We start from the raw sequence: 26,625 nt of genomic DNA, 5'->3' as shown, positions 1-26,625 counted from the left end.
ACATTCAGCTCCTCCCATTGCCCTTTTGGTTCTGCTGCTGGGTGCCAGAGAGCCTGGCGGGGGGTAGAGGGAGTGGAGGACCTAGCACACGCTGCCGCACCCCCCCATCTCCCCCGCCACCTCTGCCCCCCGGTCTGAAAAGGCAGCAGCACTTGGCTTCCTGCTCTCTGGATGAGCACCGAGTCAGGTTCCCTAGGCGGTGGTATGACACCTATGTTTGTGTGTACTTTGCTAAGCCGGGAGAAGGGAGTAGACCCACCCTACCCAGTCTCCTGGACGCAGTCACCAGGCCTCCTGGGGTTTCAGGTCAACAAACAAATCACAGAACGTCTCTGAGCCTTGGTTCTCCCATCTGTAAAATGGGGGCCTTGGATTACACAGCAATACCTGCCTTTCCTAGAATTTTATAAATAATGGAAGTACTTGCGCCCATACAGGATACCGAATTGGGTCCCTTTGTGCCCAAGCATTTGAATCGCTGTTCTGTGCAGCCACCGCCTTTAGCCTTATGCATAGCTAGTCAGCACTGTTACATCCCACTATGAGGAACTTCCCGTGAAATCTGGTATGGTGGGCATGCAGGTGACCCATCCTGTCACTGCAAAAACATTTTAATAAACATCATAAGTTATTTTTTTTTTTTCCTGAAAGGTTTCTCTTAGGTAAAGCATTTCGAGTTTTACTAATTCGTTTTAGGCTGAATTTGTTTGTAAAGTGGGGGCTGTTACGGCCTTTTCATTAGTCCTCCTAAGTGAGAAAGGTGTTACGCGGAAAAGTGCCATGTGGCGGGCGACATCCCACTGGGAAGACCAGCCTGGGAGGACGGTGGATACAGGGCAGAGGGTGCCCGCAGTACTAGTCTAGAAGGGGAGGGAGGTGCACTTCCAGCGCTGCCCACCTTTGCTGATGGCGTTCCCCACCAGGAGCAGCAGCACCCCTTTCCACAAACTCAGAGGATGGGACCCAAACCCTTGACCTTGGTGCCCGGCACATGAGCCCACAGTGGTGGCTGGCCGGGCCTCAGCCGGCTCAGCTGTACTGGCCGGGCCACCTCCAGCCGAGTTTCTTAACCTCACTAAGCCTCCATTTCCTATTGTGTAAGTTGGGGTGATAGCAGCCGCCTCTAGAGGCTGTGGGATTACACGAGGATGTTCGTAAAGCTCAGTGCCTGGCACTAGGTAAGTGCTCACCATTTGAATACAAAAATATTTCACAGCGATCGTTACACGCCCATCCATGGGGCAACCAGCCCTGGATCCGCGTCCCGCCTTTGGCAAGTGTGGCTGTGGCCACACTTGGCACTCAGGACAAGCTCAGTCAGGGGTCACTATTGTTGAACAATCATATGTGGTTCCAATCGAGCACGTTCCCTTTTGTGTCCACCTCACCACACACGGGGGGGTCCAGATTCCCCTCTGGCACACTGTGCTCACTCAGCCTTTGAAACTTCACGCGTAATTTCTACCTCAGCCCCATCTCCACTGGGCGCACTCCCCAAGACCACCCTCCTCCCGAGGAGCCTTTCCTCGCCTCCTCTGCTCCCCGTCCTTCCATCTCGTATCACTGTGAACACACGCTATTTAAATCACCTGTTTATGATCTCTATCACTGCCTGGTGAGTGCCCAAGGCAACAGCTGTGGCTTATTTGTGTTTATAGCCCCAGCAATGTCCTCTGCACGGAGTAGGGAGGGGCTCGATCAATATTTTTTGAATTAGTGAATGAATGCATCACAGCCACTAAGGACCTTTGTCCTAATCATCTCAGTCCAGCACACCTGCACCTGCCTACCATCAAGCACACCCAGAGATCAGAATTCCAGACAGAAGCACTTTTTCTTGCCTACTAGTACCTTCCATTTTATAATTAGCCAAAAGTCTGTGCTTAGGGATCAGCCGGATCCATGAGTGAATCTTGGCTCTGCCAGCCTGCTGGATCCGGGCCTCTAAATTGTTCCTTGTTCCCTACGAGCCTCAGCTTCTGCATCTGTGAAATGGGGACACTAGCACTCACCCTGCAGGGTTGTCGGGGGGATTCAATGAGATGACGGGTGAGTATGTGTGTAAGTGCCCAGCTTGGGGTGGGTTCCCACCAGACCTGATCCTGATCTCAGAGGCAAAGATGGTGCAGGCACCCCAGGTCACAAGCTGGTTGGGTGGGCACAACCAGCTGGCAGTCTACCACCCTCTTTCCCATTTCTGGGAAGACAGTAGGGTTTGAGCCGCAGGATGTTGGATTTGAGATGGACAGTGTACGTGAGCTTTTGTGTTGGTTTCTCCCCTTAAGCCACATATTTGGGATCTCTCTCTCCCCTAGCTTAGCCCTAGTTCTTACCTTCAAGGGTGTGTCTTGGAACCCCGCTCACTGTGAATCCAGTGTCTGTCTATATGTCCATTTGGCTACAGTTGGTTTGCTTGGGGGCCTCACTGTCCAGCCGGGTGTCTCTGCTCATCCCAGGGGCATAAATTTAGGCTACTTGAACCATCTCCCTGCAAGGTCCAGGTAGCCGAGCCCTTTGGGCAAGGACTCCCAGGTGCTCCTGTCCCTCGTGTTGTCCTGATGGAAGGCCTCAGCTCAGAAGGGGCGGGCTCCTGGCCCCATCCCTTCCCCTGTGATGGGCTAGCGGGCAGTCTGGTGACCAAGTCTCTACCTCCACCCTCAGGTCCTGTGAACCCACCCTTGCTATTTCAGGGCTGCCTTACAGCACAAAGAGCCTACTGAGAGGCTGACCTTGTCTTTTAGCCTTGGCTTTTCTTCCCCATCACTCCATCACCATGTCCCCAGACCCCTAGGCAATATTTAGGTCTCTGTGCTCTAAAAAAGGACGAGTGATACAGATTCCCTGACGTCTACGTCCAAGGGCTGCTCTCGGCTGGGTGATTGAGCTCCAGCCTCTCCCTGTGTCCTGTTATAAGGTCATGGGGTGGGGATCTAGAAAAGTGTTTGGGGCTGACAGCCTAAAGGTTGAGAGTGAGACCTCTAGGATGTATGCCGGCCATTGCCACAGCCACTGGCCACATGTGAAGACCTAGTACAAATAAAGAGATGTAAAATAGCCTATTCATAATTTTTAAATGGATTCCATGTTGAAACGATAATATTTGAGATATCTCGTGTTAAATAAGATCTTATAATTAATTTCTCTTGTTTCTTTTTACTTTTTAATGTGGCTGCTGGAAAACTTTTAATTACCTATGTTTAAAAACAAAATTCAACCAAGTAAATTTGAAGATAAAATTGGCTTTATTAAGCACTTTACGCATTGGGCAGCATCCCATCTAGCAACTAGAGAGGTGCTCCCAGGGACCGCACAAAATGAAAGGCTTTATGGGAAGGCTTTATGGGAAGGGGTGGGGCAAAGGAGCTACTGACAAGAGAAAATGATTATTTGGGGGCCTGACATCTTCAGGAAGTGTTTTTATGCAGATTTCCTCTTCTTTTCTATGAGGGATGGAGAGGGCCCATGTAACAGATTACCTTCCTTGAGCTTGACCAGGAAACTCCAGACCCATTAAGATGATATTTGTCGGAAAAGTTGAAGCTGCCGTTAGATTGTGCACTGAATCGAGGTCTGGTAGGGGCTGTTAGCGTGAGTGACGCCATTTTGAGCCTATGATTTTCTTTGACACATGCATGTCTGGCATTACATTTTCTATTGGGTAATGCTGGTCTAGATATGAGTTCAGAGCCTGCCTTCTGTCAGCTGTGCTAGAGCCATTTACATGCTCTCTTTGAACCTGAGTTCCTTCATCTGTGAAATGAGGGCAGTAATACCTTCCTTGTAGGGTTAAAGTTGTGTTTTAACAAGAAAACACTCATAAAACCCCAGTGTAGTGCTTGGCATATATAAGTGCTCAGTGAACAGCCACTGTTTATTTCGATAGAGCCCCAATTTCACAAGCTCCCGAAGGTCCTTATAAGTAGCCCCTTGGGCTAGCCCACAGGAGTTAAATCCAGCAACTTCTGGGAGGAGAATGAGGGATGAGGAGGGCTGACGATGGAGTGCTTGCTGGGCAGGCAGGCATGGGGTGGCCGGCCTGGATGGTGTCCAGCCAGGCAGCAGCCCACGTACCAGCCTGCTCCATCCCAGCCTTGTCTAGCCCTGGGGAGACCTGAGCCAAACTCTCCCTCGGGTGGGTCCCTGGACAGCAGAGGGGGAATCTGGCTCAGGGACCCTGCTTGGGGGGTTGGAGAAGCAGCCCCCACTTTAGCTTATGTCTCCCTTGTGGATCCCACCTTGCTAGGCTCCAGAAAAGTGCTTTCCCACTGAGAAATAGGAAGTCTAAGGTCAAGGGCTAGGAACAGCTCCCTTTTTCACAAATGGAGGTATCTAATATTCCTCAGCCTGCACAGAGCTGGGGGAAGACCCCACAGGGTGAAATGGAGCCACATCAGGGCCATAGGACATGAGTGGGTGGCAGCCATGCCCTCTGTACCTCCCCTTGGGTGAGGAGAGGATCCTTCAGCCTAGAGCCGTGGATGCTGGCCAGTGGTCTGAGCTCCTAGTCACCTCCCAGCCTGCCCTAAGGACAATGCCCCCATGTTACCCAGTCACACGTCACCCCAGGCAGGGCCAGCTCTCTTCATCCTGGCTTCCTTAAAGAGCTGGCACCAGACCCAAGCCTGTGTCTCCAGAATCCCGTGGAATGGACTGAGTGCCTCTCAGAGCAGCCGTGGTTGCTAACCCCCTGCCCCACCCCCACCAGAGCAGCCAGGGCCCCTCCTCCCCACCGCCCCCATCTCCTTCTCTGGCCACCTTGTTGTTGGGGGCCGATTTCCCTGTGTGGGGCAGCCAGGCACCATTCTTAGGTGCATAAACAAGAGCCCTTGTCTGGGGCTGGGCTGGGGGAAGGGCGGTCTTGGGTTGCGAGGTCATTTCAATTGTTCCCCTGGCCACCCTGGTGATCACCCCACTCCTCCAGCAGGCCCTTCGCGGGAGGCAGCCTGGCCGTTTTCTATAGGCTCCTCACCATGGCACTGGCCAGGGAGGGGCTGGGCCCAGTGGGCGTTGGCCCCCAGCCACCGTCCCTGAGCCCTACCTGACAGGAGCAGGGAGCGGCCCTGGGCCTCTCCCCAGAGACAGTCACCGGGATTAGGGTATCGACTTTCCGCAGCTTTCCAGGTGGCTATTGGTGGTGCCTATTGAATTCCGTGCCCGCCATCCGCTCCCTGGGCTGCGTGGGTGGAGGTGAATGGGCGGCCACTTGGGGTGGAGCTGGACTCCCCCGGGGGAGAGGAGGCGATGGGGGGTGGGGGGCAGCCACGTCAGGCCCGGGATAGGGTTTGGGACAGCCCGAGAACCTAAGAGCAGGAGAAGCCTCATGACAGTCAGAGGCAGCTGTCCTGTCAGGTCTTTTCCCGAGAGTGGGTCTGGCGTTTTCTGGGAGTGAGAGGCTCAGACCCCTCCGGCCCCAGCCGCCCTGGCCCGTTCGCGCTGCCCATTGGCCACTGTTGTCCCACGTTGCTTTCTCCAGCTCCCGGGTCTCTGCCACTCCTCTCTGAGCGGACCCTGCATTTTACTTCTGAGCTGTCGTCGCCGGGAGTCCTGCCTGAGGCTCTGAACACTCTGGGGCTTGTTGAAGTGCCCCCCGGCCCTGGACCCCTCTAGCACCATGGCAGGCTCCCCCTGAACTGGGGGCCACACATCAGGCCCAAGATGGCCTGGACTTCCACTTACTCCTTTTCCTAGAGGCAGAACCCAGGCCCTGCCCCGGCTCTGGGGGTACATGCCCAGGAGCAATGGCGACCAAGCTCAGGCTAGGTGCCTGACCCCTCCTCAACTTCTCAGTGTCGGGCCAGCCCCACTGATCCCCAGGGAGGCTGCCCCCAGGGACTCCTGTTGGCACCAGCCTGCACCCAGGATGCGATGGGCTGACTCAGCAGCTGGAATGACACCTCCTGGAGACAAGCCGGGGGAAAGGTGGGAAGAAGCAAGGCTGGTCTCCCTGGAAGATGGGAAGCCCCCGCCCCTTCCTGTGGGAAGGGTGGTTAGCTCCAGGGCCTTAGAAATGAGGGAGCTACATGGGCCTCTGTAGGTGTCTGAACACTGAACTACCTGGGGCTTCCTGTCCCCCCGCCCAGCCACCCTCAGAGGGCAATGGGGTGGGGTGCCAGGGAGAAGGGAGCAGCAGGGCCCTGCGGCCCTCAGGCTGGGTGCCCATTTCTCCCGTCTTCATGGCTTGATGAAAACAAAGCGGGCCCTCCAGCTTTAATGACAGGTCACCAGACAAGGGGTCCCGGGGTGAAACGTGCTGAGGATCAGATCAGTGAGGGAAGCCCACCGCACGGAGTCCGCATCACAGGACAGCTAGCGCGGCCTGCCAGCCAGGAAAGCACATGAGCCCTCGCCCCGCAAGCCCAGCCCAGGCCTGCTCACTGCCTCGTCGCCTGTCCCAAGCCCACGCTGTAGCTGTGGCTGCATGAGGCCTTTTGAGCACCCGGAAGGAAGGCTGTGGTTTCGTCTGCTCCCAAGGGCCTCCCAACAGAGACTGCCGGAACCTTGGCGAGAGTGACCCCAGTGTTTGTGACTCGTGCTGAAGCCTCAGCTCCAAGGGCCCCCTCCCAGTCTGGACTTGGTCCCTGAGGGCCAGCCCACGGATGGTGGGAGGAACACGGGTTCCAAGTCAGAGACAGGGCTGGCGTTCTGGCCCCTCCCCTGTAAAGCCGTGTGACGTCAGGCAGTGGACATCACCTCCCGAGTCTCAGTTTCCCCATCTCAATGGCGGTGGGGAGCGGGGTGTGACCAGCCCCAGCCAGGTTGCTATGGGAAGGCTCCTTGGAGTGAGGGGGGCGGGGAGAAGCAGACACGGAGCTGCTCCCTCCCTTACCCGTGATTCACCCTGCCCACTTTCTCAGGGTGGCTGCAGAGCTCAGCCTGGCTGGGGCAGAAAGCTGAGCCTGCCCTGGTGGTGGCAGCTGGTCAGACCTGTTTCTGCTCACTTCGGCTGGGGAGGGCCCAGCTGGCAGCTTTGCGGAGGGATTAGCTGGAGGGGAGAAGAGCCTCTCTTAGTCCGCGAACGACGTCCCAGGGGGCTGTGGCTGGCCCGGATAAGCAGGTACCCGCGGGCCTACTGGTGTGGGCCCTGCACTGAGAGGCAGGAGGGATGAGGAGAACTTGAGCGAATAGGGTGCCTGAGACCTGACCTAGTCCAGATTAGGGTCCCCGCAGGCCCGGCCATCACCCCTCCTTCCTGTCTTGGCCTCTCACACCCCCATCAACATCCTGAAACACAGAAAGATCCGCCCTGGCATTTAAAGGCAGGCAGTCACCCGCTGCCCGCCCACCCTCCCCCCGCCGAGAGTGGCGGGTGGGGACTGAGTCTAGCTGCAGTGGCACCTCCACCTGGGGCTGGCAAGTTGGGGCTGGTGAACCCTCCTCTCCTTCCCCACCCATCCCTTGCCATCTCTGCTCCCAGGTGGGGACTGGGGTTTCAGAGCACCCCACCCCACACCCCCAGAATCTCACTTCTCGCTTTCATTTGACTATTCACAGGAGGGGTCAGGTCTGCATAGGCACAGGGATTTTACAGTTGTCAAGTGTCCCCTGTAGGCGAATTACCTCACTGCCTCCCGGCAACCATGGGAGGCAGGTGGCACCACGAGTGGTCTATAAATGAGGGACCTGAGGCCCTGAGGAGGTAATTACTGCCCCAGGTCACATAGTGGGGAAGCTGGAACCTGGGCCAGGGTTCCAGTGAGCGACTGCCCATTGCCTGGCGTCCAGGGGTGACCCAGAGCTCGCAGGCTTCCTGCTGCGGCCCTGTGCCAGGCCTGGGAGGACGGGGAGAGGGACCCCTAGTCAGTCCTGGAGCTCGGGCTTCTGGCCAAGGTTTCATTTTCTCGCCCACTCACATGTGCTCCCCGCATCATGTACCCGTATCCTAACCCTGCAGCTTCTGAGCTCAGCTGCTTAAGTCAGACGGTGTAAACTGTTTCAGCTGAGTGTCCGAGTGCTCAGGAGAATCCGCCTGTGCCCTCTCAGGAGGTCGCCTGTCCAGGCCACGGCTGCAGCTACATCGTGCTCCCTTCAGCCCAGCCCTGCTTTTCACAGCCCCACCCCACGCATGCTCCTTGGGGACCAGCAGGTTCTCTGGGGTTCTGTCGCCACTGCCAGTGGGGTGTCCTTGTCCTGTCCGGGACCCCTGGCTGTGCTGCCCCCTCGTCCCTGGCTCCCTTTGGCTGGGCCACGTGGCCGGGTGGCAGAGACGGGGGCCGTGTGGGTAAGAAAGGGCTTTACTGTAAACATGCTGAGCAGCTTTCAGTAAACACCTGTCCCTGCCCCCCTGCTGCAGAGGACGAGGTACGCTGGGGCTAGGGTCCCCAGTCACATGTCTCAGGTCCCCAGCAGCTGGCAGGGGTGCCACCTACCACCCCTGCCAGGAAGTCCAGACTGAGCTGTTGGTAGGAGGGACAAGGTAGCAATCAAAATAACATGATTAACCTTAGAATGTCAAGGGGGAGGGGCTTGAGCTAATCTGGTCCCACTCTTCATTTGCCAGAAGAGGAAACTGAGGCTTGACAGGGGCCTAGGGGCCTTGTCGCCCAGAGTCACCTCGGCAGCTTGCTGCAACGCTGGGTCTGCACACAGGCTGGCACTCTCTCACGCTGCCACGTGGCACCTAAGCAGACTTGCCTTATTCCCGGACCTTCCTCGATGGGGAGGTGGGGTCAGGCACAGGGCAGGGATGTCGTGGAATGGTACAGACCCTGCTTTATCCCCACAGCGTGAGCTTCGGCCTCGGCTCTGCACCATGAAGAGGGGCGCCAACGGCTATGGCTTCAACCTGCACAGCGACAAGTCCAAGCCAGGCCAGTTCATCCGGTCAGTGGACGCAGACTCGCCCGCCGAAGCCTCAGGGCTCCAGGCCCAGGATCGCATCGTAGAGGTAACGCTTCTCTCCTTTTTCCCAGGTTCTCCTTCCCGACCACCTCCTCACAGAAGAGGCACTCCTGGGGCAGACGTTGTTACACTGTCTGCTCCTCGGTTAGCCCCCAGGGCCCAGGCAGCCCATAGATGGGGAGGGAGGAAGGAAGGAAGGAAAGGTGGCTGGTGGACAGAGGGACTGAGTTCGTTGATGTCCTTGGGCTCTGCTTCACCGACCAGACACCCTCGGCAGCCCATGATTCACCCGTCACTCCGGGTGCGTGTCCGGGGCCACCCCTGGAGTTTCCTGCTGCCTGAGTCCTCAGTGCCAGGCACAGGTGGGGACAGGAAGGTGAAATCCTTCTCCCTGTGAGGCTGTTGGGCGCACTCACACACCTGCGCTGTGCTCTGCGGGAGAGGAAACGTGACCCAAATGCCTTGGGCAGGTCCCAGAATCTCAGTCTTAGAACCTTAGAGCTGGAAGATCAGCTCTCCCCAGACTTCTCATTTTACACGTGAGCAAACTGAGGCCCAGAGAGGGAGGTCGACGGCAAGGACGTGGAAGAGCTGGGGCCCTCCCCAGCCTCCCGGGCCATTCCCTCCCGTCCGTCACAGCTGTGTTTGTTCAGTCTCATCGGGGTATTTTCTTTGGCTTTTCCTATGTGTCCTGCTTCCCATCCCATCTGACTGTCAAGTGGGAGGACCACTGGCCCCTACAGGCAAGGGTGAGCTCAGTGTCCCCAGATTGCCAACTGGCTGAGGACGAAGAGCACCACTTGTACCTCCTCCCCCAAACTAAGACCTGTGTCAGTAACCACACCCCCATCCACAGGTGAACGGGGTCTGCATGGAGGGCAAGCAGCACGGGGACGTGGTATCTGCCATCAAGGCTGGTGGGGACGAGACCAAGCTGCTGGTGGTGGACAGAGAGACCGATGAGTTCTTCAAGAAGTGCAAAGTGATCCCATCTCAGGAGCATCTGAATGGTGAGCCACGTGGTGTGGCTGGAGGCCCCCCGGTCGAGGGCGTTGGCCAGGGCTCTAGACCTGTGTCCCTGGTGAGGGGCAGACCGCTTCCTGCTTCCATGCCCCCTCCTCTCTTCAGGACAGGCCCAGGGGGCGGGTTGGCAGAGAGTGGGGCCTAGTGCTGGGAGAAGCAGCAGAGGTTGGCCGTCGGTTTCTGAGGATGGCACATGACAGTGGTAAGCTGGCGTGAGGGACGGTGAGATGGGACGGAGGATTCGTGGGCCAGAGGGAGGCCCGCGCTCCGTCCCCTCCGGGCCAGCACGTTCTCGGGGCCGTGCTGGTCTGAGGAAAGGGTTAACCCTGGGGAGGCCTCCAGCCTTTGCCTGGTCAGATCAGAGTCCAGTGACAGGCCCTGTGCCTCCCTTCCCTTCTTTCCGGTTGTCTTGGAAACCCAGCCTTGCTGGCTCTAGAGAGCAGTGGGTCCCCCCTCAGTCCCTGGGCCCCTGCCCTCCCCATCCCCCACCATTACCCTGCCAAGCCTGGCGCCTCCCCTCGCCTGAGCCCAAGCCAAACAGGGTGGGGCGGCTATGCCAGGGCAGGGAGGAGTTAAGCAGCGTCCTGCTCCCTGGTCTGGACTTTCTCCCTGGGAAGACCTCCTGGGGGTGTGGGGTGGGTGGAGCCTCTTCGTACTTTGCAATGGGCAGGGCCTCCCCGAAGGTGTCAGGGTTGTGTCTGGGGGGCGGCGGGGTCCACACAAAGGACCTGCCACGGGATGGGTCAGCGGAAGTTCCTACAGTCTCTGGGCATGGGAGGCAGGGTGTCTGTCACCTTACCCATCTCCTAAGTTCATGGGAAACCAGATTAACTCGGATAATCCCCTTCCTCAGTGAGGGGGAAACTGAGGCCCAGAGAAGCCCCAGCCTTGCTCTTGGGGACATGGCATGAGGAAGACACGGCGGAGATCTGGATTCCAGCGGCTCCCCGGATGCCTTCCCCTGCCTCCTCCCCGCACCCACAGGCCGTCAGCCCTCACGCTCCTCCCGTCTGCTAGGGTGGGAAGGGCCTTGAGAACTAGCGTAATTGCAGCCTCTGGCCAGCGGACCTGCCCAGGGAGAGGCCCTGGGGCAGCTGTCCTTCCCAGTGTCCCTCCCGGTTTCTCCAGGATGGTGTCTTTACCCACTTCTCCCAATCAGAGGTAACTGGGGGCGTCCCATAGAGAGGAATGCTTCCCCCACCCGTCCCCCAATTCCAGGGCTTCACCCCGACCACTGGAGCTCATGGGGAAGGGTCCAGCTTGGGGACAGTGGGAGGATGACTATCCCTGTGTCCCAGGAGTCCCCTGCCTGGCCGAGGCAGGTGAGAGGGAGGAAAAGGTGTCAGGTAACCTTGACTGCCCGGGCCTCTGGTGCAGCGCAAGGAGAGAGATGAACATTTATGTGAAGCTAAGAGTTCAGGAGAAACCCACCCAGGCCGACCTGTGCCCGGAGGTGGAGCGGGTCCCTTTGCAGGGGCCCACCGAGGGTGACCCCAGGCCTATATTCTCCGTCTGACCCCTCCTGCCACTGCCAGGTCTTCCGTTGGTGGCGGGGAACACACACAGGACACTGCCCCGAGCCCTCCTGGCCTCTCATCTCACACTACCAAGGAGGAGTTGGGATGATTTTCCCTTTCAGCTGGGGCAGGTACTAACCACAGCCTGGGTGTGGCTCTCATCCTGGTGACTCTGTCGCCCAGGGAGCATTTGGAGCGTGCCGAGTCCCAGGCCTGCTCCAGACCCCCCGAATCAGAAGCCTTGGTGCCAAGGCCCGGGAGTGTGTGTTTGTAATGAGCTGCCGGCCGGGACTTGCCGTCAGTCTAGGACAGCGCTTTTCTCGAGGAGCTCCTCAGGCATCAGTTGTTCCTGAGACTGATCTGGTAGTCAGAGCCCAGCATTTTTTTTTTTTTTTTTTTACTGAAATTAAATAGAAAACATCAAAGAGCACTGTGACAGCAAGGGTAAGGTTTAAGGGACGTAGTAAGGGCCAGCTGCTTTGTGAAGCTTGTTAGTCACGCACAATCTGTGTGTTCTGGGTCGTCAAAACGTCAGCAGTGCTTACAGTGGGTGGCAGTCAAGAGACTTTGAAACACTGACCCTGGGAACAAGGTCTAGTTCTCTGGCCAGCCCCGCGCCTCTCACCCCTCCATGCTGCACTCCGCCCACGTGCCCCAGAGCGTCTGGACTCACCTCTGCTTTTTTCTCCTGTAGGTCCCTTGCCTGAGCCCTTCACCAATGGGGAGATCCAGAAGGTAAAGGCAGACCCTCTACCTGCTTCTCTGGCTCTCCGGGGCTGGGGAAGAAGGGTGGAAGGTGGTGTGGTCGGGAGGACAGCCATCAAGCTCAGGTTCAAACTCCTGGTTCCAAGCTGCTCCCTCCCCAGCTCCAAGCGGTAGAACTGCCTGTGTACCCCCGGCCCTGGCCTAGGACCAAGGCCGTCTGGAGAGAGGCCTGGCACGCCCCTCTGCAGCCCGCCATCCTGGGGGACAAGCCCCACCCCCAACTCCCCACCGCACAGAGGAGGCCATTCTTCCCCCCAAGAACAGAGCTTCAGTGTCTGGCTGCACGCCGCCGGCCACTGCTCCTTCCAGTCTGGGTGGGAGAACAAAGCAGCCCCCCTCCTCAGGCAGAAGGGCTGGGGAGGCGGTGGGGGAGAGATGGCGGGCTGGCTGCTAGCTGAGGCCACAAGCATCCCAGCGCCAAGCTGAAGAAGTCCCAGCAGGCCTTCGCCCTGGGACGGGCCGGCACTCTGCAGGGTCTGCTCAAAGGGTTCCCCCCCGCAGGAGCTCCTGGGGGGGACACAGCAAGGGGGGTGGCCCTGGACCACCGGGACCTTCTGTCACTCCATCTGTGAGTCTAGAACTCTCCTCCGCCTTATTCCTTCTTGGCTGCCTTGGGTTACACTTTCAAGATTCCTGAGGTCAAGTCCAAGTAGAGAATCAATCGGTGGGCCACAAGGGATACAGGGAGCATCTCAGGTATTCCCCGTGCCATGTAGAGGCCCCCAGTATCCCCATGCTCCAAGAAGCCCCGCCTTGGTCACTGTCCCAAAAGGCAAGGCAGCCCTAAAGTCCTCACTGGGAGGACGAGGACTGGGCGATCCAGCTCATCTCACGATGCGCCTTCCCACCTGGGCGGTGGGACCAGGCTGCCCTGAGCCTTGGAGGAACGTAGCATGGTACATCCCGAGGGCCCCTGGCAGGCCCAGGCAGTGGGGCTGTGGGCGGGTGGCCAGGGCTTGAGTGCAACTTGTCAGACCGAGGCACCCGCCTTCCCCGGGAACGCCCTTCCTTACTCAGGACGTCCCCACCCTGTCCCCGCCAACCCACACCTGTCCTCCCTCTGCCAGGAGGCGGCCTCCGAGAACCCCAGACCGATGCTGGCAAGGTCCACCTCCAGTGACACCAGTGAAGAGGTAAGTGGGCGGGCAGACAGGCGGCACCGAGTTGCTAGGAGCCCATTCCCAGGCCACACTGGTTCCCGGCTCCCCAGCCTGCCTCGGAGGTCACATGCCGAGCCACATTCTGTTCTTGTGACCTGGCTTCCCTGAGCCACCTCACCGAGACCAGGACGCCTCGCCAGGCCCTGACTCCGCTCTCTGCCTCCCCTCCCTGGCAGCTGAATTCTCAAGACAGCCCCAAGGAACAGGACCCCACGGCACCCTCATCTACCTCTTCCTCCTCCGACCCCATCCCGGACTTCACCATCTCCCTGGCCGCGGCCAAAGAGAGGGCCCACCAGAAGCGCGGCAACAAGCGGGCCCCGCAGATGGACTGGAGCAAGAAAAACGAACTCTTCAGCAACCTCTGAGCGCGTCCCCCGGCCACCCGGGAAAGCTGGAGGGCTGGGCCCACACCCCAACTCAGCCCCCTTCCCCTCCCCGCCCCCCACTCACCCACGAATGACTTACAAATCAGCACCAGCATCTCCCCTCTTGGCCAATCTGATTTTTCTAGAGAACTACATGAATGTTTGCCTTTCCTACTCCAATCAAAGAGCAGACTGTCCCCCTCCTCGCAGAGGGCTTCAGCCCACCAGGTGTCTGCTCGCCACCCCTCCCGGGACATCACTGGGAGCTACACCATGCAAGGACCATGGGACTGGGAGAGGGGTCACGGCCTCAAGTGATGACTGGGCCCAGGGTTGGAGGACTTGGATTACAGCAGTAAGCACCTCATCCTGAGAGGGCTGGGTTGGGCATCTTATTTTCGTTCACTTTTTTTTTTTTTTAAAGAGTCCAGTATTGCAGAGTTCAGAGGGATTTTTGTTTCCTGATTAACATGATTTTCCAGGTTGTTGCATCTAGGACATAGCAGCGGCCTCAGCCTTAAATTTTTTGTTTCTACTCCCACCCCAGAAACCTGGGCAGGTGGGGGGAGGGCTTGGCCACACCCTGCTCAGCCCTGAGCCAGGCACCACCACTGTAACTGTACAAACTCCATCGGAAATTCAACTGGTTTCTCCAAACTGCCTCGGCCTCTGTGTCTTCCTTGAGAGCTCGGTCCTGGCCTTGAGAAATGGTCAGCGGGTGTTCCCAGGGTGGTCTCGGCTGAGGGTAGGAGACAGGTGCAGGGAGAGGATGGTCCGGGACTCTCTGGGACCCCAAGCCCAGGAGTGACAGCTAGGCAGCTTTAACCACAGGGCCTTGGGCCTGTAGCTGTCTGGGTGGCCAGGGTGGGAGTGGGACCCACCCAGCTTCCTCGTGCTTCCCTCTGCAGTCAACCTGCACAGGTGTGCTGGGCCCCATCTAGACGTTTGCCCAGGGAGGTGGGAGCCCACCCCCACCTGCTGAGAGGGCTCTGAGCCCTCCTGATTCCAGGAGCACTGGAAGTGTGAATCTAGGCTGGAGTTGGCTTGGGAATGTGAAGACTTGGCTTTCATCTTTCCGCCCTCAGCCAGTGGGGTTCGGGATTCCCAGGAGTGGCCTGAGCTGGCGCCAGATCCTCTGTCTTATCTGGCCATGGACCTGATTGGAGGGCAGTTGTCCAGGCTTAGGGGAAAACAAACCCCAGCCCTGGACATGCCATGTGGCAGGTGGGTGCAGGGGACTTGCCAAGGGCAAAATGCCCTGTTCCTTCACAAGTGATCCAGGTCCGTTGTACCGCTGGCACTCGAGGCCACATCCTGGAGGTCAGCCAGGGAGGCCTGAGAGCTGCAGCCACCAGCCCAGGAGGTTCAGGCAGGAGCTCAGAGAAAGAAGGGAAGTTGGCCTGAGGCTACTCTCCGCCCAACCAGGAAACCTCGGAAGGCGGGTTCCTGGGACTGAGGAGAACAAGGAGGGAGACAGTGAACCAGGGAGGGGACCTCTGGAGCCCTGGGTTGAGAGGAGGGCCAGTCACTCTCTGGCCATCTCGTTTGGGTTTGTGGCCAAGCCCTTATCAGCACCAGTCGCCCTGGGCCCTGCTCAGCTGGGCCTGCCCTGCCCCCACCCCACCCTTTGACCTCTGATGGAGGCCCCCACAGGTGAAGCCTGAGAAGCTGCCTCGCCACATCCCTGGCCAGGCTGGGGAAGCCCTGGGGGCAGGGCTTAAGCTGAAGACAGGTGGCTCAGAAGACACTTGCATTGCTGTTTAACTCTAGTTTTTCACATGCATGATCTGCTGTCAGATGCCAGAATCGAGGGGGCTGGGAGGCCCCAGCAACAGGTCCCACTCTGCCATCAAGAGGCCTTGGGCAGCGGTCTCAACTTGCCAGGGACTGTTTCTAACCCTCGAATGCCCTAGGTTCCCTCAAGAGTCTCTTCCACAACTGTGTTTTGAAACATGCCTGGCCGTTCTTGATGGCCACCCCACATCATGACAGCGCAAGGGCGGCGAGACGTCGGGGTGTCCCCCTTGCTGTGAGGTAGGGAGACCTGGCCCAGTCGCCAGGCAGCCTGGCCATCCCGAACCTGTGCCTCCGGCACCCCCTTGTGGCCTTGTTAGGTGCAGCTGTTCCCAGAGGTGGAGGGATGAGCGGAGGACACAGGACGCACAGAGGACTGAGCCACCCTTGCCCTGTCGCTCCCATGCTGGACCAGATGCTGTAGCTGGGCCTCCCAGTGGCTCGCTTCACCTCCACAGGGGCCCAGTGAGGAAACGGGAAGCTGGCCAAGCAGGGTGCTTTACTCCCGGCCAGGGCCTCAGCGCCTCTGACCTTCCCAGGGAAAGGAAGGGGCGGCCTGTTCACAGGCCCCCTTTTTCTCCAGCTCCACCTTCACCCCGATGCCTCCCGTGGGTTTATGTCACCGGCTCTTGGTTCTGAGAGTCTGAGTCCAGGTTTGGCCAGGAGGAGGGGCACCCTGGAGTCACTCTGCCACACTGCCAGCCCGAGGGAGGCCAAGGAAAGTCCAGCCCAGAGTCTGAAGGGCCCCGAAGGAGATTCCCGCCTGGAGCGCAGCGGGGGGCACTCGGCCCCAAAGGCCCCTTCCGTTCCCCTCCCGTCGCAGTGTTCTATCAGCGGGGCGCCTACGACCCAATTCCATAGGGCTTCTCTTCCACGTGGCTGGTCTGCTCCAGAAGCCACTGCCGCTCAGGCTCACTCATCGTCAGTCTGAGTGTCACCTCCTGGAAGACGCTGCTCACAGCCACCTACAAGAGCCAGAGAGATCAGGGCTGGCTACTTTACAACCACAAGTCCTAGCACCAGCAGACTCCATGGCCCAGATCCAGGTTTCACCCTCTGGCGACATCCTTACCTGCTCAAAGTGAAGTTTCTGGAACATCCGGATGCTCGGTTCATTTCCTTGTCCGATTTTAGCCTCAAACTTGGTCAGACCTAGCTTGGTCACTCCTCCCAGAAATTAGAGAGGGACAAGCTAGAGGATGAAGGTCTCTCCAGTACCTTCTTGCCCTTCCAGTCCCAGTTTGCAGTGGAGGCACCTGTCACCTGTCACCTCCCCCCCTTCAGGCCTGAAGAAGGCTCACTCCCAACATGTGCTAGCCCTCACCTAGGGCCTGGCCACTTCCCAGACTGTCTGCTCCAACTTCCTTACCGTAAGACATCATCATGAGAACGGCCTCAGTGCCAAAGCCCTTGCCCCTACAGCTGGGCTCTAGGAGAAAACAAAAGTCAATGATGCCACGTGCCAGGCTCCAGAGCAGGCACTTAACAGATATGATCTCATTTAATCCTCACAACTCTGAAGTTTATAAATATTATTACCATTCTACGGATGAAAGGACAGAGGCACAGAGAAGGCAAATGACTTGCCCAAGGTCTCATAGCAACCTGACCCCAAAGTTGACCCCTTAACCTCAGCGTGCTGCCTCATGAGCAGTTGCACAGCCCCTCAGGTGAAGGATAAGGACCATGAAGGCCATATGCTGGAGGGCTCCTCCCACAGCTTGGAGAGATGCTTCAGGGTAGGTCATTTATTTTTGGAGGGTCCCCAGCCCATCCCCAAAATGGGGAAGACTGAAGGTTGAAGACCCTAAAATCAAAGGTTAAGTTCACGCCTAAGCATATGACAGGAATAAAGTGAACCACCAGGCTAAGGGGGTACCAAGTGGCAGTCTGCCCCAGCCAGGTGCTGAGTTAACCAGTGCCTCCCAATGAACTCTGAGGTCCCTATGCAGCCTCGACTGGCTTAAGGTTTAGCAGATCCAAGGGCCAGAAGGGAGGGAAGGCAGGGCCAGGTGGAACAAACCTGCAATCATGACCTCGATCTCCCCCAAGGAGGGGTCCCCCAGATCCGTAAGGAAGAGGTTCACATCTCCCGCCATGCAGCTCTCTTCAGTGGCGCCTGGTTGGGCCTGCCACCTCTCTGCATCCAGCACAATGAAGGTACACTCTAAAGAGGGAGGCGACGGGGTTATCCCCTATACTCCCCAAGTGCAGTGCGGACAGTCTTCCTACCCAAGCCAGAGAACTACCATCATCTCTAAGGCTGGTGGGAGAAAAGGAAGGCCAGAACTTCCTTCGGTTTATTACGAAGCCTTAATTCTGCCTCTGGCAGGAAACGATGGCCTTCTCTCAGCCAGAGGTCCGAAGAGCAATAACCACACCAGGCTTGCAGCAAGGGATGTGAGGGGCAGGGCCTCAGTTACAGCCAGAGCCCAAAATACTTTCTCTAAATCCTTCCAAACCTGGTGCAGTGAGTGGGGAAGAAGCATCAGCCGCAGGGACTGGCTTCAGTGGGCATCAGAGAATGAGAGTTTCAGGCACCTTCCAGGCTTGTCACAAGGCGTTTTTTCTCAAGGTGTTTTTCTCAAGTTATTTTTCTCAAGGTGGTCCCGGGAGAGTTACAGCTGAGAATGGGAAAGGGAGGGACCCTGGAGACTGCCTCTGGAGTCAGCCCTCCCGCTACCAGCCCAGCTCAGGGCCTCTGCTGCTCACTGTCCGCATCTTCCCGCCAGCTGCGCTGCATCGCATACTCCTGCTCCAGGGTCAGCGGCTCGGAGGCTGTCAAACGCTGCAGCTCGTCTGATTTCATCCACCCGTGGTACCTGCAGGGATAGAGGGATGTCCTTCGGCAGGCAGGACTGACATGGGTCTGACATTTTTTGAGATGATAAAATTGTAGAAAGGAGAACCCTACATGGTACCACGGGGCTCACAGAAGACCGAAAGAAAGGGTTATAATTGCTGCTAAGGCAGAAGACCACAGGCACAAGACCAAGTGGACAGCAGGAGGGGTCAGTTCTATCTGTCCAGCTTCCCACCCTGTCTCAGGGAGAATTAAGGGAGAGCAGTCTGAAGCCAAACATTTCTCAAATTCCCCAGAGGAAGTATATGGCAAGCCAACCTCAGCAAAGAAGTCTGGACAGATCTTCACAAAGGCTAGGCACCAGGAACCCCCCAAAAGGAAAACTACAAGTAGAGTACACCCCTACACTACCACCATCCCGGTCTACTGGACTGTGCCGATTGCCCCCTGCAACTGTCCTGGCCTTTCAAAACAGCAGACATCAGAACAAGCCATCAGCTCAGTTTTATGACAAGTTCACATTACTTCTCCAAAAACAGCATACTCACTGGCACCAAAGGATATGACTAATTTATAATTAGGCAAGAAGACAATTCCTTTTTTTTTTCTTACACACATTTAGTTTACATAAAAGAATTCCCTGCTGAAAGCCAAAAAGGAAGCTGGCAGGGTGAGGGAAAAACAGGGATGGGTGACCTCTTCCAAGGAAGTCACAGTCCTTCACTTCAGTGTTCACTTTTGCCTGTATGTAGTAAATTCTCACGCCAGCGTTTCTCTTCAGAGGAAGCAGCCTCTGAGATTTGGGCAAAGGAAGGCCGACCCTCCTTGCTGTGCCCTGGAGAACAGCTTGCGCCCCATGTCGGGTGGAACAGTTACCTCGGCACATGCTCTGAGGTGTAGGGTACCAGCACCACCTTCTTCCCCAGCAGCAAGATGTTCTGATTTAACCTCATGGTAGCAGCCTGTGGGGGGGGAGGGCAAAGACTTCAAGGCCCTGAGTTTCCGCCCATGTAAGGTGGGAGCCCAGGCTCTCCACCCGCTAAATGCCACCTGGGGCTAAGTTGTCAAAAGAGCCTCCATCCCTTTCCTTCTAAACACTTCAGAGAACACGGCCTCTAAATCCCTTGCAAGAAGGGGAGCAGGGCTGGTTAAAGATAAACAATCCCTGACTTACATCTCAAGGAGCCAGGCCTGAGCTACCATGTCTGCCTGTCCCTTCTGCCCCACCTCCCAGAACTTCCAAGACTCAAGCCCAAACACCAAGGCTTATCCCCAAAGTTCCCATCACTTGCCCCGTCCTGAAACTCTGCTCCAAGAGCAACTTCTAGTCCTGTCTTAAACCTATTTCCAACCACCCTCTGGGCTCCAGCCCTCTCTCTCTCCCAACTCTCAAGCCAGGTCAACCAGGCCACTTTAGGGTGAAGCAAGCTTAAGCTGCAGTCCCTTCTGCTTTGTGTGGAGCTGCAGGCTACTCTCTACCCTCACCCCCTCCCCCGCAACCCCAACCACCGGAGACCCGAAACCGCCAAGTTCCCACCCACTCCCCGCCGACGAAACTGTCCCCAGCAAAAGGCACGATCCACCTCTTCCAACCAGCCCTGCTTCCCACCCCGGCCGGCAGTCACTTCTTCCGCATGCGCGTGGGAGTACACCCACCCACTTCCGCCACGCAGACGGCAGCCGCCAGGGCCCATTTCCAGTCCCGCTTCCGCGAGGCGCCCAATCAGCGCGCTGCGCTGCGCCCCGCCCGAGGCGCGCGCGGAGAAGCGGAGCTCCCGGCGCAAGCGCATGCGCACTGTGGGCGCTGGTGCGGGACAGCTGGCGCCGGCTGCCGAGTGGCTGGAGGCGGCGACCGTGACGTCCCAGAGCGAGCTACGCTGCAGGTGAGGGGCTGAGCGCGAAAATGGGATGGGCTAGGGCGGCGCCAGACTCGGGGCCCCTCCAAGAGGGAAGAAGTCGGAGAGAGGCTCGGAGCGAGGGCCTGGAAAAGGCTAAAGGGTAGGGAGCCCTAAGGCAAGGCAGAAGTCGAGTTGGGGAGTGAGAAGTGGAGGGCCGGTTAAAAAGGAGAGGCTTTGGGGCATGGAGTTGTGTTGGAGGACGATCTAGGAAAAACCCCCACCCCTCGCCCTAGGCAGAGGAGGCAGTTTCTTAGACTGACCTGTGTGGTAGTGAGCTCGCCTTTACAATATCCCCATTTAAAGCCGTTCCTGGCTTTAAATGGGGATATTGTAAAGGACGCTCATTGTGTAAAGTGGGCACTTGCGGTGAGTGTGACTTAGTGGTTTCTAAGGCCCCTTATATATCTTGGGGTCTGAGCGGCATTGAATACATTCATGTCCTGCACAGCAAGGAAAAAGAATCCAGCCAGGTGTCAGTCATCCAGGGAGACCCTTCCCTCCCAGCTGTCTTGTGATATTGAGGCCATTAAGTGTCTGTGATAAAAGGACTGGGCGGGGCAGGGCTGCAAACCTCCAGTTACCCCATCTCCGTCCATCAGAAACCTGAAATCTGCTCTTTTGCTTTAAGGAGCTGCAGCCGCCGCCACCCCTGTACGGAAAGACGCTCAGCGACAGAGGGACCCTTCCTCACTTTTGGAAATGGCCGGTGAAATCACAGAGACCGGGGAGCTCTATTCTCCCTATGTGAGTGATACTTTTAGAACCTGTTTTGCCCACATCAGTGCTCCTGGCTTCTAGAAAAGCACTCTGCTTCCTGTGGACTGGACTAGCGGGTGCCACTGCTTGCCTAGACCCTGGGAACACCCAGAGTGAGGGACCTCGATTCAGCAGTAGCCGTGCCGCTGCTGTCCTGGCTCACAATATGTTGAGAGAGTTAGGTTTGTTCACTTTTTAGATGTTGATCAGAGAGTAGCCAAGACAACAAAATCGACTTACCCTTCGTAATATTTATACGTTGGTGCTGCTGCTGTTTGCACGCTGTGCTGCCTGCTGGTTCATGTGAACGGTGATGGACAGCTGTTGACTCTGGGTTTTGCTCATCTCAGCAGTCTGAAACCACTTCAGTTTTCAGCTTAATTTTAAGTTGCACAACTTTTGTAGTCTTGGATGGCGTAAGAGGCAGAGAAAGCACGCAGACACTTCCAACTGCAGTTTGATGGACTCTGTAATTAGAATGATTGATTGCACCCTGTCTTGGGTCTATGTTACTCCCCTCCACACACACACACACACACACACACACACACACACACACACACACGTACGCTCAGTCTATCTTTGTGTCATATATACTGGTCTGTTTACATCATGGAGTCCTTTCGCCTGGTTGGGTAGCTGGAGGAGTGGAATATTTACATGATTGACTCACATTGCTGCCAGGTATCCCAGGGGAGGCAGCACTGTCTTAAGTAGCGTGACCTAAGGGCTTTCTAGACCTGACCTCACCTTAAAAAGCTGCCCTACTTTGCACTTATCTTCCTTGCCTGGGGATTCCTGCCCTGTTTCTGATGGATAAGGAAGCATCTCTGGGTACAGCTAGAAAAAGCCTTTCTCATACCAGTGTCTTCTAGCCGGGTGTGTGTCATTTGTGCGTAGTACCAAGGGGCCATCTTCACCTAATTTTTCGGGGGACATCTTCGGAATGAATCAAATCACATCCCTCTCATCTGAGGAAATGTGTAACAGCACGCAGCCTTTTCTTGGTATCAGCAATGAACTGTGCACACTGTCGTAAAAGTCACCAAGGTCCTGCTGCTTCTCGTGTCTGTAAGCTTAGAGATGACTCATGTCTGTAACTGAGTTTGGGGAAGGAGAAAACTTTGATATGGCCACTTTTTGTGTGTCTCCAGTTGTTCAGGGAATTGTTTCACATGTTGGCATGCACCCACGAGAAACTGGGCAGCGAACCCTAAAAGCTTCAGTGGGTTCTGCTTTTTTCATTTTTTCCTCTCTTTCCTATGTGTTTGGGTTTTTCTGAGGGCCTGTTCTGGGCATTTGCTACAAACAGTCTGCTGGACAGTGTTGAGGATGAGGTGGCATTTCCAGGAGTTAGTGATCAGGGTTTAAGGAGAGGACATGCTTACTTCCTGAGGTTTCCTTAACTCTGTCATCTTGGGAGGACAGTTCTCGATCCCCCATGAGACCAGAATCTGGGCTCGGTGGATAACGGACCTTACAGAAGGGCATAAGGTTCATTATCCACCGAGCCCAGATAGACTGTGGAACTGGCTTTACTGTGGGTGCTGTTCTGAATTCGGCGCAGCACAATGTAGGCAGAACCTGCTCTGGTTCCTCTGGAGACTGAGAGTGGGGCTTCTGTAGTCCAGGAACGTGCCCTTAACCCGGGCATCCCCAGCACAGAGCCTCTCCCTACCTCCGCCTCGTTGCCTCGTTGTGAGTGCTTTTCCCTTTCGTGAGTGTCAGGGATGTTTGTTTTCACTCGTAATGGGATAGCGCCGGACACAGGAACATGATTCAGGCCCATACGTGCCCCCGGTACGTGATCTCAGAACAGGCATGTCTGTGTCCCCACTCATGGGGACCAGGAGTGGCTCCAGGCCGAGGAGATGCACGATTCACACAGAATCTCCGCCTGTCCGGGGCCAGCCGCTGGGGCTCCCTTCCCCAGCCAGTCCGGCCGGACGTCGTTGCTGTGAAAGAGCATTGGTTTCGCTGCCTTCGGCCCGAGCGGTCGCTTCCTCTTCTCTGCTGCCTGCTGTTTCCTTTGACAGCTGTCATCGGGGAGGCCGTTGAAAGGTGCCCGTGACCCTGCGTCACGTACGTTTGCAGGCGAGACGGCTGGCAGGGGGTGAGGCCGCTGGAACACTGCACCGAACTCCCTAGAGCGTGGGGCAGCAGGTCGCCCGTCCTAAGGAACAAGGACAGTGCCTTCTCCAGCGCAGCCACAGAGGAAGAGCTGAGAATGGGAGGAAACTCGATGGAGCCCGCAGTGGCCGCAGCATGCCTGGGGCCTTACTGAGACTGCGTTAAGGCTTCATTCATTCCTCAGCTTTCAGCCACCCTTCTCAGGAGGCTGTCCCCACGGAATGGTCCCTAACCAGCAGGAGAGAACGTATCTACTTCCTCCTGCTCCACACCTGCCTCTGACCCGGCCTGTGGCGCAGCTCAGATTTGCTTCCTGCCTCCATCGTCTGCTCCTAGCGATTGGTCTTTACCGGTCACCTTTACTGGAGGTAAAGAGGATTTAACTCTTGCCAGGAGGGTGAGGAAGTCTTACATTATCCTGCAGGATGCCCTGAGCCCAGACAGGCCCAGGGTGCTTGCTTCCAAACTAAAAAAGAGCACAAGACAGATGTGACTGCACGTGTCTGCTCCTACCTGCCAGCAGCTTATCGCTAACGATCTCTGTAAAGTCCTTAAAGGGTCTTTTCCCCTGAGAATGATTTGCTCCTACCTGCCAGCAGCTTATCGCTAACGATCTTCTCTGTAAAGTCCTTGAAGGGTCTTTTTCCCTGAGAATGATGTGAGGTTTCTGTTGGGAGTGTGCTTCAGCTGTGGTTCCTAGCTGGTGGCAGTCTTGCACCCCAGGGGACATTCGGCAATGTCTGGAGACATTGTCGATGGTCACAACACAGGGGCAAGGTCGGGGTACTGGAATCTAGTGGGTAGGGGCCAAGGACGCTGCTAAATATCCCGCATTGCACAGGACAGGCCCCTGTGAGAGAGAATGATTGGCTTTAAATGTCAGTAGTGCTCAGGCCGAGAAATCCTGATCTACAGTAAAACCTTGACTTTTACACCCCACGGCCTTCAGGCATCCCTGAATTTACAAGTGCCTCTTGTCCTATGTAATTTCCCCATAATTTCTGGCCAAGAACTGTCACTTTCTTAGGCCTCTTTGCTTTCTTTACTTCCATCACGAGAACCCTCCATCACAAGGGCCACTTTCCCTAAAGAAATGAGGCTCCACCCTTCCTAAGTGTTGCTGCCTATAAAAGCGACAGGCAGAGCACAAAGCCGCGGGTCGGTGAGGTGTCAGGTCATCGACTGGGCACTGATTTGCTAGTGCCCTGCTGAAAACCCCGCAGACCTGAGACTTCCTGTCACGGGCACCGGGGCCCCTCACAGTCTGACTGCCGCCCGGCTTGTGTGGCCTCAAGCTCCTCAGACATGCCCCGCCTCTTTCTCACCTCAGGCCTTTACCTGGAAGTCTCTCCCCTGGCCCTTTGCCTGGGCAGCTCCTTCAGGTCCTGGCGTGAATGAATGTCGCCTCTTTTTGAAGTGTTCCCACGTCTCTTTGTGGCGGAGCCCTGCTTCTTTGCTTCAGGACGCGTCTCGTCTCCCAGGTGGTCACCGTTTTCCCGTTGCCCCTCCTTCGTGAGGTCAAGGGCCCCGTCTGGCTTGCACACTGTCACACCCCCAGCTCCCAGCACCTGGTCAGGCTCATGGAAGGCTCTCGGAGTTGTTGACTACGCGAGTAAAAGCAGAACCGAGCTAACTAAATGACTCACGCCCACACTCAGATGTACCAGCCTCCGAGCGCCAGTGATTGAAATTAACCCAACAAAAAGTACAATTTAGTTTCTCACAGACATTCACAGTTCCTTGTGAAAAGCCAGCTCTGGGGACTTCCGGTTCAGAGGGCCAGCGATGGGCTGTATGTCCTGTTTCCCGCCCAGCTGTCACCCTCACATGGAGTCTCGTAAGGCCACCCTAGGCCAGGATTCTTAGCAGGGAGTCACGTCACGGCAGTGTCGTGATCCCATAGGTGCTATAGGAAGACGAGTCTACCTTGTTTTAATCCTTCTGGGATCTGTCTGTGGGATCAAATTGAGATCGTGATGTTTAAAACAGACAAAGACTAGAGCGTTTGCGATCTCGCTCCCCACACATGTTTTCAATTTGGCTCAGATAAACTCTTATAAAATATTTTAAAAAAATAAAACAGATGAAGACTGTCAGGTTTGCGTCAGAAAGAACCTGAACCAGGTCTAATCGGCTCCTCTGAGGATTCCTGTCTTGAGGCTGTGTGCCAGGCACCCTGAGACTCTCAGAAGCGAGACACAGGCCACAACGAGCCTCGGATTTAGTGACGGGGCAAAGGTAAACGCACCCACAAAAACCCAAGCGAGGGCATCAGCGGTGTTCCAGCTCCAGGGGTTCAGAAGTGGGAAGCAAGGCAAATTTAGGAAGCTGGAAGCCACAAGAGACTTTAGAAATAAAGCCGCTGGCACTGGGATCTGGAGTGGTCAGGAAGGAGGCTGGTGGTTTTTGAGAATGCAGTTTCGAGAGGGTTCTGGGCCTGGAAACCATCAAGCATAGGAACTTGGAGGGGAAGGCAGAGGGTACAGTTGGCTTCTTCAGTGAGTTTGGTTAATGGACAGTGAGAGGGTGACGTTTTCAAGGTGTCCAGGACGCGTAGGCAGAGTGGAAGGGCTAGAGGGAGGAGAGGACCCCAGGAAGGAGGGCGGAGCCTCCACGGGGAGAGGGGACGTCTGCTCCCCAGAGACAGGAGGCGGGCAGGGTGGGGGCCGATGCTGTGAGTTCTGAGCAAGGAAGGAGTGAGGCGCGGGGATGGCTCATCGGACGGCCTGTCACCCCCATAACATAGGAGGTGCAGCCTTCACCCGAGAGAGCTGGGGGCCGCGGGTCTGGGGGCTCGACGACCGAGGTTTGGGGCGGTTAACCTGGGACATGGACATGCTGCAGATTTCATGGTGAGGAGCAAGGTAGATACGGCGATGCGGGTGAGGACACTTCGCATCTTTCGCCGTGAGACTCGCCATCGTTTGTTTGTTTATTTGTTTGTTGTTTATTCTGGGAACTTTTAGCAGCTTTGTATCAGGAACTCGAAGAAACAGGTGTTGGGTCCCGTCGAGGTTGGGGCGGGGAAGGGTGAAGGCAGCTCACGGGCAGCGCGTGCTTGTGGAACTAGCTGATGGTAAGTGACGCCTAAGAATAACTGAGTCCAGGTGGGGGTGGTGGCCTGGATAGGGAGGGTTGGGGGGCGGGAAGTCATGATGGGGTCAGAGGCGGCTCAGTGGGAACGGACAAGATTGTGGAGGGCAGGCCCTTCGGGTCAGATAAAGCAATTTCATGGTCAAGATCTCGAAAAAGGGGTGATTGTAATTCACCGAGCTGGAGTCGAGTCGGCGTGAATCAGTTAAGTTTAAGACCTGACGTCCCTGCCCCAGCGGTTCCGCCCGAGCTTGGTTGTCAGAGGCTGGGGCGGGGGGCGGCTGCTGGTGGATGTGGGGTGTTCGGGGGTACTGAATTGGAACTAAATGGTGGTGCCGGTCACACCACTTTGTGAATATGCTGAAACACCACTGCAATGTGAGCTCTCAAAGGGCGAGCCTCCTGGCCTGTGAATTCCATCTCCTTTTTAACCGCTGGAGTTAGTGTGGCGAGGAGGGCAGGGAACGGGGAAGCCGTGGG

The 26,625-nt window shown here is 56.7% G+C and overlaps 3 protein-coding genes across 11 annotated transcripts in view; 2 read left to right on the top strand and 1 right to left on the bottom strand.

Moving 5' to 3' along the window:
- SLC9A3R1 (SLC9A3 regulator 1) overlaps positions 1-14,328 on the top strand; it is a 16,564-nt gene extending 2,236 nt beyond the window's left edge. The window contains exons 2-6 of the mRNA XM_006912251.3: positions 8,723-8,884; positions 9,695-9,848; positions 12,073-12,113; positions 13,211-13,276; positions 13,480-14,328. Of these exons, the coding sequence (XP_006912313.1) occupies positions 8,723-8,884; positions 9,695-9,848; positions 12,073-12,113; positions 13,211-13,276; positions 13,480-13,671 (615 nt within the window). The 3' untranslated portion in view covers positions 13,672-14,328. The remainder of the gene's footprint in view (positions 1-8,722; positions 8,885-9,694; positions 9,849-12,072; positions 12,114-13,210; positions 13,277-13,479) is intronic.
- NAT9 (N-acetyltransferase 9 (putative)) lies at positions 14,078-19,913 on the bottom strand. 4 transcript variants are annotated; one of them, XM_006912250.3, is made up of 7 exons: positions 19,852-19,913; positions 19,145-19,230; positions 18,178-18,287; positions 17,489-17,632; positions 16,835-16,894; positions 16,538-16,632; positions 14,078-16,430 (listed from the first exon to the last, which is right to left on the bottom strand). In XM_006912250.3, exons 2-7 carry the CDS (start codon positions 19,219-19,221, stop codon positions 16,308-16,310), a joined length of 609 nt encoding a protein of 202 aa, XP_006912312.1. In that variant the 5' UTR covers positions 19,222-19,230; positions 19,852-19,913; the 3' UTR covers positions 14,078-16,307. The 4 variants fall into 4 exon arrangements, with proteins under 4 accessions (XP_006912312.1, XP_006912311.1, XP_015445245.1 ...); XM_006912249.3 differs by having other exon boundaries at positions 19,810-19,888; XM_015589759.2 differs by having other exon boundaries at positions 16,538-16,629; positions 19,810-19,888.
- Positions 19,914-20,057: 144 nt separating this feature from the next.
- Positions 20,058-26,625, top strand: part of TMEM104 (transmembrane protein 104) — a 51,623-nt gene continuing 45,055 nt past the window's right edge. For 5 of the 6 annotated variants that reach the window (XM_025047127.1, XM_025047126.1, XM_025047123.1 and 2 more), the window contains exons 1-2: positions 20,058-20,151; positions 20,795-20,910. In XM_025047127.1, the coding sequence (XP_024902895.1) occupies positions 20,866-20,910 (45 nt within the window). In that variant the 5' untranslated portion in view covers positions 20,058-20,151; positions 20,795-20,865. Of the gene's footprint in view, positions 20,152-20,185; positions 20,267-20,794; positions 20,911-26,625 lie in introns of those variants that run through there. The other variant, XM_025047124.1, reaches the window with a different exon arrangement.

This window comes from Pteropus alecto, unplaced genomic scaffold (assembly GCF_000325575.1).
Source record: "Pteropus alecto unplaced genomic scaffold, ASM32557v1 scaffold134, whole genome shotgun sequence".
NCBI lineage: Eukaryota > Metazoa > Chordata > Mammalia > Chiroptera > Pteropodidae > Pteropus > Pteropus alecto.
This window is presented reverse-complemented; position numbering and strand designations above follow the sequence as displayed.

Coding starts and splice junctions, on each gene's coding strand:
- NAT9 (XM_006912250.3), bottom strand. CDS start 19,221: ATGAGGTTAAATCAGAACATCTTGCTGCTGGGGAAGAAGGTGGTGCTG. Junction 17,633..18,177: donor CTGGCGGGAAGATGCGGACA/GTGAGCAGCAGA, acceptor CTCCCTCTTTAG/AGTGTACCTTCATTGTGCTG. Junction 16,633..16,834: donor TCTCATGATGATGTCTTACG/GTAAGGAAGTTG, acceptor AATTTCTGGGAG/GAGTGACCAAGCTAGGTCTG.